At 43.0% G+C, this 20,185-nt stretch overlaps 1 protein-coding gene across 1 annotated transcript in view; it reads left to right on the top strand.

The window, feature by feature from the left end:
- Positions 1-19,712, top strand: part of LOC127663027 (coagulation factor VIII-like) — a 35,046-nt gene extending 15,334 nt beyond the window's left edge. Inside the window, 7 exon segments of the mRNA XM_052154418.1 lie at positions 1,753-1,838; positions 2,058-2,219; positions 4,370-4,514; positions 4,845-4,993; positions 16,965-17,147; positions 18,378-18,433; positions 18,435-19,712. Of these exon segments, the coding sequence (XP_052010378.1) occupies positions 1,753-1,838; positions 2,058-2,219; positions 4,370-4,514; positions 4,845-4,993; positions 16,965-17,147; positions 18,378-18,433; positions 18,435-18,531 (878 nt within the window). The 3' untranslated portion in view covers positions 18,532-19,712.
- Positions 19,713-20,185: the final 473 nt, after the last annotated feature.

Raw genomic sequence — 20,185 nt, 5'->3', positions numbered from 1 at the left:
ACAAGGAGGCTAAAGCTACGTACACACTGCCAGCGGCTGGCGGTGAAGTCGCTAGTGGGCGTTCCCACTACTGGTTGCCTAGTAACGTTTATAAATGGCATTCACGGATGTCATTCCATTGCTCTTGACAGCCAATCTCTTTTCTTGGTGCTAAAAACAAACATTTTGGAGGGAAAAGACTAAATATAAATGGAATCAGTACATAAAATGCTTTATATCAAAGATGAATGAGAAACAAGGCGTGCTGTTTGCCATAGCGGCTGTTTATCTGCGGCGAAAATGCAAATGCCGGTCTGTCTGGGTCTACAAAATCCCTGCGATCTCAAGATACACCTTTCCATACAGTATTTTTCTTAAAAATGTCCTTGTACGTGGGACGAGACATATCATAGAGCACTGGAAAATTTCTAACAGCAAGAATTAGCCTTTCATCCATCTTTCCGTTACTGCAGGAGCTGAGAGAGAGAGAGAGAGAGAGAGAGAGAGAGAGAGAGAGAGAGAGAGAGAGAGAGAGAGAGAGAGAGAGAGAGATGGATCACGTGAGCTCTCCCGTCTTCTCTCCTATTGGCTGTCGCTTCGTTAGTCGCTCCAAAGTTGAACTTTTCTCAACTTTGTTGCGTCGCTGGACACGCCCACATCTAGCGCCAACGGTCATGACAGCGCGTGTCGCCGGAAGTCGCTGTGCTCGCATTGAAAATGAATGGTATTGAGTCGCTGTCACGCGCGATGTCGCTGGCAGTGTGTACGCACCTTAAAGGCTACAGCCTCTAGCGTCAGTCGCTAGTGCACCTCTTGATGTCAGGAGAGTGAGGTTTACACTCTGCACAGCTATCTACCAGCTGGCTCCCGTTACATATATAGAGTACAGGCTACTTTATATTGGGTCTAACCCGTACCTCAACCTCAGTAACAACCTCTGAGACGTTTGCAGAACAACATGTAGTTACACAATACATATATAGTACTGTATGTTTTGTATGTATGTTAATGTTAGTTTATAGTAGTTAAAGACACCTTATATAAAGTGGGACCACTTTGTTAAATGTAAAAAAAAAAATTTGTTTTAAATACTTTTTCACTGATATTTTTCATGGACCCTCTAGCACCCCCTTAAGGCCCCCTGGGGTCCCTGGACACTAGTTCGAAAACCTCTGCTCTGGGATGATTTTAAAGAAACAAATCTTTTTTTTTACCATGTCTCTTCCTTTTTAAGAGTGTTGAAAGATGACATATGCCAGAATTGCTCTGTTTTGGCTTCTCCCCTATCTAGACATTTGAACTTTTTCTATAGTAAATAAATAAAAAAGTGTTAAATCAGGGATTTTTTTTAATTATTATTTTGATATTTGAGAGACGTTTATAAATGTGACGTGACCGCTTGAAGATCAGAAATAGTTCAAAACTGTTTTTTACCAATTTGGTTAACAAAGTGTGTCATTTCTGCGCCTCTCGTGTCACCGAACCGAATAAGCGTCGATAGTGTTGTGCCAGGCTGGACGTGCTGCTCAAAACCAACAGAGGAAACTTTTAACATTACAGAAACACAGTGTTTACAGTTTTCAAGAAAATTAACCAATGAATGGCTCACTTACAGTTGTCTCCGCTTATTAAGCTGGAAGTATTTGAAAGCCGAAACGTTACACACTTCAGCTTTAATTCTGAAACAATCTAATTAAAGATGTACTTTTATATTGTTATTACAAATCATTCTGCATTTGTATAAATAAAGGAAAAATCCTGTTTGTCTTCTAGGTGACTGGAAGCCCAGTTTAGCCCGACTGGAGTTGTCTGGATCTGTTAATGCCTGGAAGGGCAGCAACCAAAGCTCTTGGCTCCAGGTAAAACAGAGACAATGCTGTGGATCAGTTTGAAGGAATCACACATTGAACTTTGTTAACTTTTGCTCCGGTATCAATGTCTGTGGAATTCTAGAGTTATTGGGAGCATAGGGAAGACAAAAGTCCTAAAATATTTAACTTATTACACAGATTTCTGGAATACTTCTCTGACTCGCTGACTGTGCATTATCCCTCTCTTCGTTTTTATGTGTGTTTCAGGTGGATCTGTTAAAGCCCAAGCTCCTTCATGGGGTTCAGACTCAAGGTGCGAAGACCTCCATGGGTTTGCGCGAGTTCTTCACTGTATTGTACAGCATCAGTTACAGCACAGACCAGGAGAACTGGACCACTTACAGAGGAAACAGCACCAAATCATATTACGTCAGTACATACATTTACATACATTCACTAAATGTTCACTACAAGGTCATAGTCCTCAATTGTGTTGCATTTTATGCTTCTCCCTGGTAAAGGTTTCATGCACCAAAACAATTCAGTCCACATCAGACTATTTTCCACCCTCTCTCTCACAGGCTGTTTTTGCTACTGTACCTTTAAGACATGCAAAAGACCTCTGTGATGATTATTAGCATAACAACGGCTTCACCAAGTTTCAAAATAGATGTTGATTCGTACATGTGAGCAGTCATATGCACTGGCGGAACTACAGGTGGGCCTGGGTGGGCCGGCGCCACCTATTGGTGCCACCCACTCATTGTCTTACGCAAAGCAAAACGTATTAAACTCATTGTTTATTTTACAATTGTATGTGAATGCTATGTATTATTTAGGCTATATTTGAATAATGCATTTAAAACTCCTAATACTGTCAACTTCATCCGCTATATTTTCTAAGATAAAATAATTACAGTTTCAAATGTACAATATGTATGAAATGATAATGAACTTTATTCGTTATAACTTCTATCCATTGCATCAAAAGCAGCTTGTGACGGCAAAAGCACAAAAATTGATTTAGTATGATTAAAAAACGTTCTTAAAACATTTTTATGTTTGACATACGTCTTAAATAAAATGTGAATTTATTTCTATTAATTTTATTTGTCATAACTTAAGGAAACTTTTCATTACCTCCAAATGTTTATTCTTCTCTGTTACTGCACTATTGCATTAACGTTAAAAAGAGTAGTTGTGAGCAGGGCTGAACTGGTAATCTGGCATACCGGCATTTTCCCGGTGGGCTGATGCACTTTGGGGCCGATCAGGGGCGGACTGGCAATCGGGTGAACCATGCGAAACGTGCAGAATGGGACGCGATAAGCTAAAATGAGCCACCGTTTTATGCAGAACATTTACATTTACATTTATGCATTTGGCAGATGCTTTTATCCAAAGCGACCCCCTATTACAGGGACAATCCCCCCAGAGCAACCTGGAGTTAAGTGCCTTGTTCAAGGACACAATGGTGGTGGCTGTGGGGATCGAACCAGTGTCCTTCTGATTACCAGATTACCAGTTATGTGCTTAGACCACTACACCACCACCAGAAACAACTTTGTCTCACCCCAAAGCTCAACAAGTGTTGGGGCGGTTCTCATGTAAAATCCCGTGCCTATTAATCATCCCAGTCCAGCTATATAAATCCAGGGCCGATTTCTCCTCCCAGTACACCCCTGTCTGTGATGCTCTGTTATGCTGCAATTTATTTGACAAAAATACCTCCAATGTTGTATTTGGATTGTGCTGTGAGGTTCTGAATAAAAGCGCTTCATTTGATACAAATAATACAATATTATTTGGAAAATTAATTGTTCTATTTTCATTCCATTTAAAGCTTTAATTCATTTATTTACACCATTTTAATGATAAAATTGAAATAAACTGATTTTTTCTTTTTTATATATATATTTTAAAAAATGGTATCTATATCAGCAAGTGCCAAAAACATAGTATAGGTACTCATTCTCAAAAAACAATATGGTATAGATAAATTCAATAAATAAGTTTACAGATCTCATGCAGTCGATCATTTATCTTGGTTTTTGGCTGTGCTGCTGGTCATATGTTAGTTAGTTCATGGTTGTTTTGTCATTGGCTAATTATGTCAGCATTTCAGTTTGTGGGTTGCATGTGTGGGCAGGAAGTTTTGTGTTTTGAAAGTTAAAGTCTGTCTACATAGTATGTCAAAACTATTCCAAATGAGCAAGAAAACTTCTGTTTTTCACGATGCGTGCTAAAAGGGACAAATAAACAAAATAACCAAGAATGTAATGAACAGAGAGAGACACTAAATGATGGATGTCCCATAAACGAGTATACAGCATTGCCCACTACAAGAACACAGCAGCAGCTTATTACCATTAAAAACGCATACAGCCAGAAACTTCCCTGAACCACCACAAACCATCTTACAAAATATGATGAAACTTACACATTTCACATGTTTACCACTGAAACAGTTCTGCTTTGAGTTTAGAAGAAACATACATTTGTGTACTATTTTTATATCCTTCATACTTTCACCCTTGACATGTTGCTCAACATCATTTTCATGTTCATTTTTACATCAGACATTCCGTGGAAACATGGACGCCTCCAGAGTTAAAGAGAACAGGTTTTCTCCACCTATAATGGGGCGTTATATCCGGATTAATCCACTGACCTTTCAAAAACAGCCCACTCTGAGAATCGAACTGCTGGGATGTGACCTAAATAGTGAGTGTATATACACACACGCACGCACACGCGCACACACACACACACATACATGCACGCACACACACACACGCACATGTACGCGCGCACACATGCACGCACGCACACACACACACACACGCGCTGTTAAACAAACAATGCATCAACTAGGAAACAACTGAACCATGGAACAGTCATTTTTATTGCTTTGAATTGTATCTTTTTGTTTGTATCAGGATGCAAGGCAGAGGTTGAGAGCTGAATAAGAGCTCCATAATAAGGCCTTGCTGTATATCCACAGCACATCAATGACTTTTAGTCTAATTAAGTATGCACGCTTGTGTTCCTCAGGTTGTTCCATGCCATTGGGAATGCAGCGTGGGTCGATTCCCAGAGCTAGCATCAGCGCATCATCATTCCTGAACAATTGGCTACTCTCATGGAGTCCAGACCTCGCTCGACTCCACCAGGAAGGGCGTGCAAATGCATGGAGACCCAAGGTAAGGGGGTGTTACATCATCTAAGCGCTTTATCTGTCCATCCAGCCATCTTTTTATCCACATGCAGTACGTACATGGGTGTTTTTTCAGCTACGGGCAATTTCCTGTCCCAGGGGTTGATTTTTATTAAAACTAATAGATTTAACCTTTTATATATGTATATACAGTCTAGGACGGCTGTGGCTCAGTTGGTAGAGCAAGTTGGCCGCTAATCGCAGGGTTGGTGGTTCGAATCCTGGCCCACATGACTCCACATGCAGAAGTGTCCTTGGGCAAGACACTGAACCCCAAGTTGCTCCCAATGGCAGGCTAGCACCTTACATAGCAGCTCTGCTGCCATTGGTGTATGAATGTGTGTGTGAATGGGTGAATGAGTCACAGTGTAAAGTGTTAAGGTGAAAAATGTTGAGACAGTCGAGTGTTTACCACTGTGAAACATCACCATTTCTTCTAATAACACTTATTAAGCATTTGGGCACTGATAACACAAGTTTGTTAGGTTTAAAAAGTGGAATTTTCCCCCATTCATCCATTATGCAGGTCTTCAGCTGCATACAGCCCAGTTGTACGGGGACTCGTTGCCGTATGACGTGCTTCATAATGCGCTACATATTCTCAATTGTAGATGGTCAGGACTGCAGGCGTGCCAATCTAGCTCCCGCACTCTCTGCTTACACAGACATGCACTTGATATCCGTGCAGTATGTGGTTTGAAGTTGTCCTGCTGGAAAATTCTGGGACGTCCCTGGAAAGACGGTGCTGGATGGCAGTATGTGTTGCTCCAAAAGTTGTACATATCCATCTGCATTCATGGTGTTCTCACAGGTGGGCGAGTTGCCCATGCCATGGGCACTGACACACCCCTGGCCCATAGAGACACTGAGAACACGTTGGCTGTGTTTTTCAGAAATTTGAAATGTGGACTCTTCAGACCAAAGAAAACACAGTTTCACTGTTCTACTTTCCATCTAAGATGAGAGCGAGCCCAGAGACATCAGCAGCGCTTCTGGACAGTGATGATGTACGGCTTCTCCTTTACATAGTAAAGTCTTAACTTGCATCTGTGGATGCATCAACGAGTGGTGATGAGTAACAAAGGTTTACTAAAGTAATACCAAGGCCATGATCATGATATCCATCACAGATGAATGATGTTTTTAAGACAGTGATATCTAAGGGATCAGAGATCACATGCATTCAGAAGTGGTTTTTGCCTTTCCCTTTATGCACCAAGATTTGACCAGAATTTGACCTTGAATCTTTTAACTGTGTTGTGCACTTTAGAGGGTGGAAAAACCCCAAATCTTTCCAATTTTTGATCTCAAAGTGCTTGATTATTTGCTGAAGCATCTGTTGGCAAATTGACAAGTCTCGAATGATCCTCGCTCTTGAAGGACTCGGCTGTTTTTGGAGGCGCCTTATATACTATGACACGATTGCCTCACCTCAGTCTTAAATTGCCCCTGTCCCAACTTTTTGGGACTTTTTTTAGATGTACAGTATACAGTTTCATTAAAATGGAACTGGTAACTTTTTATCTGGTCTTCATTAGTTATTTTTGGTACTTTTCAAATGGCTTTTAGGTATAGGTTTTACGGTTTTAGCCTTGTCCCAGATCCAGACTTTAGTTTCAGTATTAAACTATGAGACAAATTATTACATATTTAAATATATGATCATCTAAACATCAAGTGAAATTATGACTGTCCCACAGCTAGGAATCTAAAAAATGTCAAGTCTGCATCTAGAGATGCAAGGGTGCGCCTTGTGCAATTTAAGATTTTACATAGATTTTATTGGACCCCCTCTAGATTATATAGGCTTGGTCTTAAAGGCACACCCACCTGTTGGTGATGCCAATCAGAGGTTGTTCGCTGTTCTTTTCTGCATATCGCGGTGCCGTTTTGTGGTCTGTTTTGGATAACATGGCGGCTCCTTATAGATTATCGCGGCCTATTCGGCCCGTTTCGCGGCCGACCCACCGGCCCTCTCGGTTCTCCCGATGGCCATTCCGCCCCTGATTGGCCCCAAAGTGTGTCGGCCCATCTGGAACATGGCCGGTATGCCAGATTACCAGTCCAGCCCAGGCTCCGATCAGGATTTATACAGCCGACATGATCACCAATTTCTTGTCACCTGATCGGCCGATACCGATCGTCACCTTTCATCAGGAGCGCTGTCATAACTGGTTATACAAGCTTTCTGCACTCCATTTACTGAATTTTGCCTAGTTTCTGCTGACAAAATAAGTTTAAAGGGCTAATTATAATATCTTTTTAATAAACCTTTAAAACAAGTGTAGGCTAACACAAAATATTCTTTATATTCTAATAGATATCCCTATAAACAGTTCATCTTTGTGTCAAACTGATAACCCATGAACTTAATGTGACATTTTTGCACATCTATCTCTATTTCATATTTCATAGCTAATCCATTATATTATAGTATCAACATATTGTATGCAGAACTATTACGTTTATAGATATGTTTTCTGTATTTTCATTTAGTTTAGTTTTAACTTGTTGCTGCTTGAGCTTTAATGAGGTGAACACTCACACCCTTCGTGAGGAAAGAGATGAAAGGAGAGCGGACAAAGAGTGCATGTTAATGTTATAAGCACTGTTAAAAATAGCTACAGTTGGCCAATGTGCTGTACATAACATCATACAAATACAATAGAACAAATTACAGTACACGATGTACATAATATGGTACACAATGATGGACCGTTATAAAACACATGCAAACAATACATAGCGTGTAAAACAGCAGACAGAAGAAAGCATCATTGGTTAAATGCTGGTGAAAAAATACATGTTTTGTGCTTTGATTTAAACTTATATACATTATATACATGTACAATGAAGCTGCATTCTGTACAGTTTGCAACCTGGAAAGAGATGATGACTAATACCCATATAAAGTGCATTGCAATAGATAAGCCGTGAAGTAATAAAAGCATGAATTGCCACTTTTCAAAAGTCATCACCTTGGCCAATGCTCGTAAATTGGGAAATAAAAACTAGAGTTGACTTGTTTATCAGATTTAAGAGCGTTATCAATTCGTTGCAGAGACAGTGAGCCGAAATTAAGATCAGAGGTTCTAAGGGCTTCTCTGGGACCAAACACGTCTTGCTTTCTTTCAAGATGAATTTAAGGACATCCGATCCGAGTCTAAGAGTCAGGCCAGAAGCGAGTCAATACAATTCTTATGTTTCAAAGGTAAATAGACTTGGGTGTGAAAAGAGATATCGTATTTCTTAAAAATAGAACCAAAAGGAAGTATATAGAGAGAAAATAAAATAGAGCCAGAACAGAGCCTTGGGGACACCACAGATAATTGGAGCCGAACCAGAGGGAAATTCACTGATATTAACTGAGAAACCCTATTATTAAAATAGGATTGACTTCAGAGCCTTTCCTTGAATTCCTACGTATTGCTCTAAATGGGATATCAGGACTATGAATCGGTCAACTGTATGGTAAATGGTCTGCACTTATATAGCGCCTTTTGTTTAACCTTAGAGGTTACCAAAGCGCTTTACACTGTGTCCCAATCACCTATTCACACACACACTCACACACACATTCACACTCATACACCAATGGTGGCAGAGCTGCCATGCAAGGCGCTAGCCTGCCATTGGAAACAACTTGGGGTTCAGTGTCTTGCCCAAGGACACTTTGTCAAGTGGGCCAGGAATCGAACTGCCAACCCTGCGATTAGCGGCCGACCCGCTCTACCACCTGAGCCACAGCCGTCCCACTTGTATCAAAGGCAGCACTTAAATCTAAAAGCAAAAGCACTACATAATTACCAGAATCAGTAAATAAAAAAACACAATTTAAAACTGTTACTAGTGCCGTCTCAGTAGAGTGGTATTTTATAAAACCTGACTAAGAAAACGTGTAGCAGCTGAAGAACGGTTTTCTCCAAATATTTTAGAGATTAGAAATGGGTCAAAAATTAGATCAAACTGTAGGATCTAAATGTGGCTTTTTAAGAATAGGTTTAACAGAGTCATGCTTCAAGTAATCAGGAGCAATTCCCATTTCAAGGCACTTATTTATAAAAATGTAAAGATTATCACATCAAAAACTTGTTTAAAAAGTGTTGGGGAATAATATCGAAAGAGGAACCAGTGGGCTTCAGTTTATTCACAATTTCTTGTAAAAGAGGAAGTAAAATAGTTTATAAATGTGTAAACAGCAGTGCAAGTAGAGCGGACAGAGCGGTCATAAATCATGGGAATAATGTTCAATCTGATTCACACATAGCTGAAGACTCTCAAACTTTCACACATAGCTGAAGACTCAGCTGGATATATACTGACAGAAGGATTTACAACAACGTTTACTACAGTTGTTGCCGTTTATCCATCCATCCATCTTCAACCGCTTATCCGAAGTCGGGTCGCGGGGGCAGCTGCTCCAGCAGGGGGCCCCAAACTTCCCTATCCCGAGCCACATTAACCAGCTCTGACTGGGCGACCCGAGCGTTCCCAGGCCAGTGTGGAGATGTAATCTCTCCACCTAGTCCTGGGTCTTCCCGAGGCCTCCTCCCAGCTGGGCGTGCCTGAAACACCTCCCTAGGGAGGCGGCCAGGGGCATCCTTACCAGATGCCCAAACCACCTCAACTGACTCCTTTCAACGCAAAGGAGCAGCGGCTCTACTCCGAGCTCCTCACGGATGACTGAGCTCCTCACCCTATCTCTAAGGGAGAAGCCCGCCACCCTTCTGAGGAAGCCCATTTCGGCCGCTTGTACTCGCTGACCTAGTTCTTTCGGTCATGACCCAACCTTCATGACCATAGGTGAGGGTAGGAACAAAAATTGACCGGTAGATCGAGAGCTTTGCCTTTCGGCTCAGCTCTCTTTTCAGTGACTAACGGTGCGATAGAGCGAGTGCAATACCGCCCCTGCTGCCCGATTCTCCGGCCAACCTCCCGCTCCATTGTCCCTCACTCGTGAACAAGACCCGAGGTACTTGAACTCCTTCACATGGGGCAAAACCTCATTCCCTACCTGGAGTACGCACTCCATCGGTTTCCTGCTGAGAACCATGGCCTCAGATTTAGAGGTGCTAATCCTCATCCCAGCTGCTTCACACTCGACTGCCAAGCGATCCAGTGAGAGCTGAAGGTCACGGACCGATGATGACATGAAGACAACATCATCTGCAAAAAGCAGCGATGAGATCCCCAGCCCACCGAACCGCACACCTTCCCCACCCGACTACGCCTCGATATCCTGTCCATGAATATCACAAACAGGATTGGTGACAAAGCGCAGCCTTGGCGGAGACCAACCCCACATGGAATGAACTTGACTTTGTGCGAGGACCCGGACACAGCCCTCGCTTTGGGCGTACAGGGATTGGATCAGCCCTAAGAAGGGACCCCCACCCCGTACTCCAGCAGCACCTCCCACAGTCTCTCCGGGGGACCCGGTCATACGCCTTCTCCAGATCCACAAAACACATGTAGACCGGATGGGCATACTCCCAGGCCCCCTCCAGGATCCTTGCAGAGTAAAGATCTGGTCCGTCGTTCCACGGCCAGGGCCGAAAACCGCATTGTTCCTCTTCAATCTGAGGTTCGACAATCGGCCGAACCCTCCTCTCCAGCACCTTGGAGTAAACTTTACCAGGGAGGCTGAGAAGTGTGATACCCCTGTAGTTGGCACACACTCTCTGATCCCCTTTTTGAAGAGGGAACCACCACCCCGTTCTGCCACTCCTTAGGCACTGTCCCAGATTTCCACGCCAATGTTGAAGAGCGTGTCATCCATGACACCCCTCCACATCCAGAGCTTTCAGCATTTCTGGTCGGATCTCATCAATCCCGGGGCTTTGCCACTGCGGAGTTGTTTGACTACCTCAGTGACCTCCCCAGGAAATAGAATCTGATCCCCATCATCCTCCGGCTCTGCCTCTACCATAGAGGGCATGTTGGGATTTAGGAGTTCTTCAAAGTGTTCCTTCCACAGCCCAATAACCTCCTCAGTTGAGGTCAACAGCGTCCCATCTTTGCTGTATACAGCTTGAATGGTTCCCGTTTCCCCCTCCTAAGGTGGTGGACGGTTTTCCAGAAGCACTTTGGTGCGGACCGAAAGTCCTTCTCCATGGCTTCTCGAACCTTTCCCACACCCACTGCTTTGCCTCCCACACGGCCGAGGCCGCAGCCCTTCGGGCCTGTCGGTACCTTGCAACTGCCTCCGGAGACCTCCGGGACAACAAATCCCGAAGGCCTCTTTCTTCAGTCGGACGGCTTCCTGACCACCCGTGTCCACCACGGTGTTCGAGGGTTACCACCCCTTGCGGCACCTAAAACCTTGAGGCCGCAGCTCTCCACCGCGGCTCGGCAATGGAAGCTTTGAACATTGCCCACTCCGGTTCAATGTCCCCAACCTCCGCAGGGATGCCTGAAAAGCTCCGCCGGAGGTGTGAGTTGAAGATCTCGCGGACAGGGACCTCCTCCAAACGTTCCCAGTTCACCCGCACTACTCGGCTTGGGCTTCCCAGGTCTGTCCAGAGTCTTTCCTCACCCCTGACCCAACTCACCACCAGATGGTGATCGGTTGACAGCTCTGCCCCTCTCTTTACCCGAGTGTCCAAAACATATGGCCTCAGATCCGGCGACACGATTACAAAATCGATCATCGACCTTCGGCCTAGGGTGCTCTGGTACCACGTATACTTATGAGCATCCTTATGTTCAAACATGGTGTTTGTTATAGATAATCCATGACTAGCACAGAAATCTAATAACAAACATCCACTTGAGTTCAGATCAGGAGGCCGTTCCTCCCAATCACGCCTTTCCAGGTGTCCCTGTCATTTCCCACGTGTGCATTGAAGTCACCCAGCATCACTATGGAGTCCCCTACTGGGGCCCTATTCAGGACTCCATTCAGGGTCTCCAAGAAGGCCGAATACTCTGAACTGCTGTTAGGTGCATATGCACAGACAACAGTCAGAGTTTTCCCCCACAACCCGTGAGTCGTAGGGAGGCTGACCCTCTCGATCCACGGGGTAAACTCCAATGTAGTGGCGCTCAGCCGGGGACTCGTGAGTATCCCCACACCCGCCTGTCGCCTCACACCCTGGGAAACTCCAGAGAAGAATAGAGTCCATCCCTATCCAGGAGTACGGATCCAGAGCCAAAACTGTGCGTCGATGTAAGCCCCACCAGATCCAACTGGTAGCGCTCCACCTCCCTCACTAGTTCCGGCTCCTTCCCCCAGTGAGGTGACATTCCACGTCCCCAGAGCAAGCCTTTGCTGCCCGGGTCTGGTCCGTCGAGGCCCACGGCCTTCACTGCCGCCCATATGGCAGCGCACCCGACTCCTGCGGTTCCTCCAATGGGTGGTGGGCCCAAGGGATGTAGAGGGGGTTCCACGTTGCTTCTTCGGGCTGTGCCCGGCCGGGCTCCGTGACAAGCCCGGCCACCAGGCTTCGCCGACGAGCCCTCCATCTGGGCCTGGCTCCAGACAGGGGCCCCGGGCTTCCTCCGGGCAGGGTAACTCCTCCTCTTGCTGTTTTATCCATGAGTCATTTTTGAACCATTCTTAGTCTGGCCCCTCACCTGAGACCACTTTGCCTTGGGAGACCCTACCAGGAGCACATGGCTCCAGACAACACAACCCTCAGGATCATAAGGGCACACAAACCTCTCCACCACGATAAGGTGCTGGTTCCCGGAGAGGGGAAACCGTTGCCGTTTAATCGCGAGATAATTCATAAAGATGTTTGAATTGCACCACATCTTGTATCCCGTGTTATCACTGGGATATCTACACCTGAAGGAGAATGAGAAGCCACGATAATAATGACCGTTTCACAGCTCGAGCCGGTTTCTCTTTGGCATGTCGCGGGTGAAACGTCATATACGTATACAGTACAGAACACAAACGTTTCATACTCGCCATACCTCTCCCTCTTTGCATCGTTCATAACTGCTGAATCAAGTCTGTTGTCTTGCAACACTCTGCCCGTGTTCTACACGCTCCAAGGTGCCATGACAGTGCTGGTGAAGTCTTAAAGGGTGATCGGATTTTTTTTGCGATCGGCCAAATTGCCGATCGAGTTGTAAGATGTGAATATCGGCCGATACAGGGCTGGACTGGTAATCTGGAATACTAGGCATTTTCTCGGTGGGCCGACGCACTTTGGGGCCGATCAGGGGAGGACTGGCCATCGGGAGAATCGAGGGGGTCTGGTGGGTCTGCAGCGAAACGCGAAACGGGCCTATTTGGCCCGTTTCGCGGCCGACCCACCGGCCCTCTCGGTTCTCCCGATGGCCATTCCGCCCCTGATTGGCCCCAAAGTGTGTCAGCCTATCTGGAACATGCCCGGTATGCCAGATTACCAGTCCAGCCCAGGCTCCGATCAGGATTTATACAGCCGACATGATCACCAATTTCTTGTCACCTGATCGGCCGATACCGATCGTCACCTTTCATCAGGAGCGCTGTCATAACTGGTTATACAAGCTTTCTGCACTCCATTTACTGAATTTTGCCTAGTTTCTGCTGACAAAATAAGTTTAAAGGGCTAATTATAATATCTTTTTAATAAACCTTTAAAACAAGTGTAGGCTAACACAAAATATTCTTTATATTCTAATAGATATCCCTATAAACAGTTCATCTTTGTGTCAAACTGATAACCCATGAACTTAATGTGACATTTTTGCACATCTATCTCTATTTCATATTTCATAGCTAATCCATTATATTATAGTATCAACATATTGTATGCAGAACTATTACGTTTATAGATATGTTTTCTGTATTTTCATTTAGTTTAGTTTTAACTTGTTGCTGCTTGAGCTTTAATGAGGTGAACACTCACACCCTTCGTGAGGAAAGAGATGAAAGGAGAGCGGACAAAGAGTGCATGTTAATGTTATAAGCACTGTTAAAAATAGCTACAGTTGGCCAATGTGCTGTACATAACATCATACAAATACAATAGAACAAATTACAGTACACGATGTACATAATATGGTACACAATGATGGACCGTTATAAAACACATGCAAACAATACATAACGTGTAAAACAGCAGACAGAAGAAAGCATCATTGGTTAAATGCTGGTGAAAAAATACATGTTTTGTGCTTTGATTTAAACTTATATACATTATATACATGTACAATGAAGCTGCATTCTGTACAGTTTGCAACCTGGAAAGAGATGATGACTAATACCCATATAAAGTGCATTGCAATAGATAAGCCGTGAAGTAATAAAAGCATGAATTGCCACTTTTCAAAAGTCATCACCTTGGCCAATGCTCAGTAAATTGGGAAATAAAAACTAGAGTTGACTTGTTTATCAGATTTAAGAGCGTTATCAATTCGTTGCAGAGACAGTGAGCCGAAATTAAGATCAGAGGTTCTAAGGGCTTCTCTGGGACCAAACACGTCTTGCTTTCTTTCAAGATGAATTTAAGGACATCCGATCCGAGTCTAAGAGTCAGGCCAGAAGCGAGTCAATACAATTCTTATGTTTCAAAGGTAAATAGACTTGGGTGTGAAAAGAGATATCGTATTTCTTAAAAATAGAACCAAAAGGAAGCATATAGAGAGAAAATAAAATAGGCGCCAGAACAGAGCCTTGGGGGACACCACAGATAATTGGAGCCGAACCAGAGGGAAATTCACTGATATTAACTGAGAAACCCTATTATTAAAATAGGATTGACTTCAGAGCCTTTCCTTGAATTCCTACGTATTGCTCTAAATGGGATATCAGGACTATGAATCGGTCAACTGTATGGTAAATGGTCTGCACTTATATAGCGCCTTTTGTTTAACCTTAGAGGTTACCAAAGCGCTTTACACTGTGTCCCAATCACCTATTCACACACACACTCACACACACACATTCACACTCATACACCAATGGTGGCAGAGCTGCCATGCAAGGCGCTAGCCTGCCATTGGAAACAACTTGGGGTTCAGTGTCTTGCCCAAGGACACTTTGTCAAGTGGGCCGGGAATCGAACCGCCAACCCTGCGATTAGCGGCCGACCCGCTCTACCACCTGAGCCACAGCCGTCCCACTTGTATCAAAGGCAGCACTTAAATCTAAAAGCAAAAGCACTACATAATTACCAGAATCAGTAAATAAAAAAACACAATTTAAAACTGTTACTAGTGCCATCTCAGTAGAGTGGTATTTTATAAAACCTGACTAAGAAAACGTGTAGCAGCTGAAGAACGGTTTTCTCCAAATATTTTAGAGATTAGAAATGGGTCAAAAATTAGATCAAACTGTAGGATCTAAATGTGGCTTTTTAAGAATAGGTTTAACAGAGTCATGCTTCAAGTAATCAGGAGCAATTCCCATTTCAAGGCACTTATTTATAAAAATGTAAAGATTATCACATCAAAAACTTGTTTAAAAAGTGTTGGGGAATAATATCGAAAGAGGAACCAGTGGGCTTCAGTTTATTCACAATTTCTTGTAAAAGAGGAAGTAAAATAGTTTATAAATGTGTAAACAGCAGTGCAAGTAGAGCGGACAGAGCGGTCATAAATCATGGGAATAATGTTCAATCTGATGTCACTAATCTCAAAACTTTCACACATAGCTGAAGACTCAGCTGGATATATACTGACAGAAGGATTTACAACAACGTTTACTACAGTTGTTGCCGTTTAATCGCGAGATAATTCATAAAGATGTTTGAATTGCACCACATCTTGTATCCCGTGTTATCACTGGGATATCTACACCTGAAGGAGAATGAGAAGCCGCGATAATAATGACCATTTCACAGCTCGAGCCGGTTTCTCTTTGGCATGTCGCGGGTGAAACGTCATATACGTATACAGTACAGAACACAAACGTTTCATACTCGCCATACCTCTCCCTCTTTGCATCGTTCATAACTGCTGAATCAAGTCTGTTGTCTTGCAACACTCTGCCCGTGTTCTACACGCTCCAAGGTGCCATGACAGTGCTGGTGAAGTCTTAAAGGGTGATCGGATTTTTTGCGATCGGCCAAATTGCCGATCGAGTTGTAAGATGTGAATATCGGCCGATACAGGGCTGGACTGGTAATCTGGAATACTAGGCATTTTCTCGGTGGGCCGACGCACTTTGGGGCCGATCAGGGGTGGACTGGCCATCGGGAGAATCGAGGGGGTCTGGTGGGTCTGCAGCGAAACGGTCGAATGGGCCGCGATAAGCTAAAATGAGCCGCCGCGTTATGCTGAACGGACCACAAAACGCCGCCGCGATATGCAGAAAAGGACGTTTAAATTTTTATGCCTTACCAAAATAAAATGTCACTTTGTGATATTTTTTATAATGACTCAAACTGTGGTATTATGGCAAAACAAACTAAATAAAAACCTTCCTGAGCATGAGAGCTTTCATTTGATATATGACTTGTCAATTGAAGTGCTCTGTGAAGGACTTTTATATTCATATACATTTTTTATTTTTTTATTTCTACAATTTAACCTGTAGGTGGGGCCAATTTGCAGCACAAACGTTTTTAGGCCTTATTTTGTTATTTATGTAAATAAATGCAAAATTGATGGGGGTTCTCTGAAAAGTACAGATTCTAAGCTTTCAAATGATACCATATATGCCGTATGCTGTATTTACGCATATAGGAACTTCACGGTGTTAAGTGTTAAAACGGCTTGCCATATAGCACCTCCCCACGGACCCGGCGGCAGAGTGTTAGAGGTTAAGCTGCGTTCTTACCAGCTTATCCAACATATGCATGTGTTGTGCACATGACTCTTTATGGTTTGATGTCTAAAGCAGAGAATAATGCGATTTATTTTAAATATGCAGATTATTTGGGAGTTATTTGTGTATTGCTGCACATGTAAACAGGCTCAATGTGGGGGTAAATGTCATACATTTTTTGGGGGTGTGAACATGGAAATAGTAAACCATCATTGTAAATTCTCTCTCTCTCTCTTTCTCTCTCTCTCTGCAGTCTAATAACCCTCATGAGTGGTTACAGGTGGACTTTATGTATATGAAGCGAGTGACAGGTGTGGTGACGCAGGGTGCTCGATCTGTGCTCATACAAATGATGGTTACTGAATTTACTGTCTCCATTAGCGACGACGGCCACAGATGGACCAGTGTGAAGGAACAAGACACGGATCAAGAGAAGGTTTGTGTTTAATTGTGTAGATTAGTGTGTATTTATGGGGCTGTCAATTGAATGCGTTCATTCAGTGTAATTAAATAAATAAAAATAACATGTTAATCAATTATGGAATATTCCTACCATCAGAGCAATTCAAGTTTGATGTACCAGCTGTTTTCAGCAGGGGGCAGGAAGCGAAACTCCAGCTGTTTAGGCAACTCACAGCTATACAGAGTACATATCACACTCAGGACTCCTTGACACTAGTGACAGCACAAGATGAGAACACGTTCTTGTGTTCAAACACCGCTGGACAGAGATAAATCTTTTCAAAACACATTTCTAAAGCGATCATTTCAAACTATGTTTAACTTGACGCAATGACCTAAAACACTGTTTATGACTTGACACAACCAAGTGAGACCCTCCGCAAGCAAGTGTACATTAACGTGTCCTTAGTCAAGCCCTTATAATAAGTTTATCTCCGACAGATGGACAATTCAATTGCCAAATGGATCGCTGTGGTCTGTCGTCCAACGATAGGCTTAAATTCAATAATATGGAATTAAAAATATATATTGCATGCTCAAACCACATCATGCGTTACATGTCTGCCACAAATGTAATACAGTTTAATTGCATTATTATTATTTTTACAATCGAAATTATACATTTTTAAATAACATTATTAGTTTCCAACTTGTAATTATAAAGTGAACTGTTTTTTTTTTTTTTTTTTTTACAATTTAAAAATTTGTAATTATCGTAAATCCGCTGTCACCAGGGCTGGAATGGTAATCTGGCATACCGGGCATTTTCCCGGTGGGCCGACGTATTTTGGGGCTGATCAGGGGCGGACTGGCTAACAGGAGAGCTGAGCGGGCCAGTGGGTCGGCCGCGAAACATGCCGAATGGGCCGCGATCAGCTCAAATGAGCCGCCGCGTTATGCAGACGGACCACAAAATGGTGCCGTGATATGCTGAAAAGGACAGTGAACACCCCCCCCCCACCCCCGCTCCCGCTCAACAACTTTCTGATCACCATCACCCCCCCTCGAGAAGTTTTGGGCCAGTTGCCATGTAAAATCCCAGGCCGATTTCTCTTCCCAGTCCAGCCCTGGCCGTCACATGAACATAGCATAAATATTCTGTAATGTGACGGTATAATTTGTATTGTAATATGGATTATAGATGTAGATTTTGTCACATAGTATCCTGCATTCATGTTAATTTGATTTATGCTTTCTCATGTAGATCTTTAAAGGAAACAGAGAACATAATGAGGAAGCCCTGAACGAGTTTGATCCCCCTGTTTACCCGCTTTATACGGATTCACCCAAAACACTGGGTCAACGACATTGCCCTGCGGGTGGAGTTTTTGGGCTGTGATACTCAACCAATGGTTTGAGAGAGAGATAGAGAGTTACTGTATGTAAATGAAGAGAGAGAGAGAGAGAGTGAGAGAGAGAGAGAGAGAGAGAGAGAGAGAGAGAGAGAGAGAGAGAGAGAGTGAGAGTGTGAGTCCTTAACCTAGCATTAAGCGCTACTATTTATTTGTACATCATATTTAAAAACAGAGTTTTGTCCGAACCATGAGCTGCCATGCTACTTTCTACATAGGCAACAACCTTCTAAGGAACTACATAAGTGACTGAATCAATTAGCAACTTACTCCAAAATACTCCATTTTCAATTGGATTGAACCATTATTTTAGTCTATAATTTGAAAAATTGTCATTTCCTTCAAACTTTTACCTTCCCCATGAAGGACACATGCTATACTTTGCTAGTTTGGATAAAATAATATATCTCCTAAAGCAGCTTTTTGTTGTTGTTGTTGTTGTTGCTCACTATGATGCCTAAAAATGCTGTCTTTGTAGGTAGTTCACTTTTTAACACTACATATGCTTTTGTTGTGATATGCAAAACATGGTGATATGATTATTTAAGAGTTGCTAAAGAACCTGTTATGAACGGTTGTAAGGTATTAGAGATGTAAGTGTTTTAAAGGTGCACTCAGACAACTAGCGGTGCAGATGCAGCATCATTCAAAATCAATAGTTTCAGTTTCAGATGCCATTTGTAGAAATTCACTATTCCCAATCAGCCATGATTCATTCAACTCAACAGTGAAAGTGTCCAATAAATGAGTGGTTACTGAGATTAAGCAAGTAGTAGTCAACTGGTCATGTGATTCAAACATGGCCGCCCCCATGAGGAGACCCTCTACATGTAGATTTAAACAGCTTTTACAAGGTTACTGACATCACTAGCGTCCTAATCTTGCTTCAGTCATCGTAATTATATACACATATTCAGTGCACCTTTAATAACTTATAAGATATAAGTGATAGTTTGATCAGTATGCTGCTCTTTGTTTCAGTACATGAACGCTTGCATATCAATAGAGGTTTCCCACCTAATGGAAGAGGGCTTTTATGGTAACCAGCAGTTTGTATACTGGTCTGCAGTAACTACTGAATCTGTGATACTGTATGCTGTATTTTTGTATTATGCACTGTGAAACAGTTTTACTATTTACTATGAGACTATTTTATAAAATATTTAAAGTGTTCAATTGTGGCAATAAAAACAAACAAACATGAAAATGCCTCAATTTGCCCCTCCATTTGTGCCTCTTTGCTTCTTTTTATGTCACTATAAAATGTGTGAAATTAAGAGCTGGGATGTGTAAACAGATGAGTGAAATTTGACCATTAGTGAATGTTTATTGTTCACGGTCAAGAACGAGAGACAGGGACAGACTCAGATAAAAATGGTGCGTGTGAAAATAATGAGTGTAGAATTTGCTGCGTGTGTGTGTGGGGGGGGGGCGCTGTGTTTACCTTCCTCTTGTGGCGTGACCATAAGTGTGTTGCGTAAGCAGTGTGGTAGGCCCGGGTTCGGATCCCACTTTGAAACCAGGAAGTTTATTGTGTTTGCATAATCAGTGACAAGTGCTATTCAGAGGTTGCATTTTTTTCCCTTCAACATTACATTATTTCTCAACTGGTGGTTAGGTTTAGGTTTGGGGGATCAGTTTATGAAATATGCATTCCTCT

Source organism: Xyrauchen texanus, chromosome 23 (assembly GCF_025860055.1).
Source record: "Xyrauchen texanus isolate HMW12.3.18 chromosome 23, RBS_HiC_50CHRs, whole genome shotgun sequence".
Classification (NCBI taxonomy): domain Eukaryota; kingdom Metazoa; phylum Chordata; class Actinopteri; order Cypriniformes; family Catostomidae; genus Xyrauchen; species Xyrauchen texanus.
This window is presented reverse-complemented; position numbering and strand designations above follow the sequence as displayed.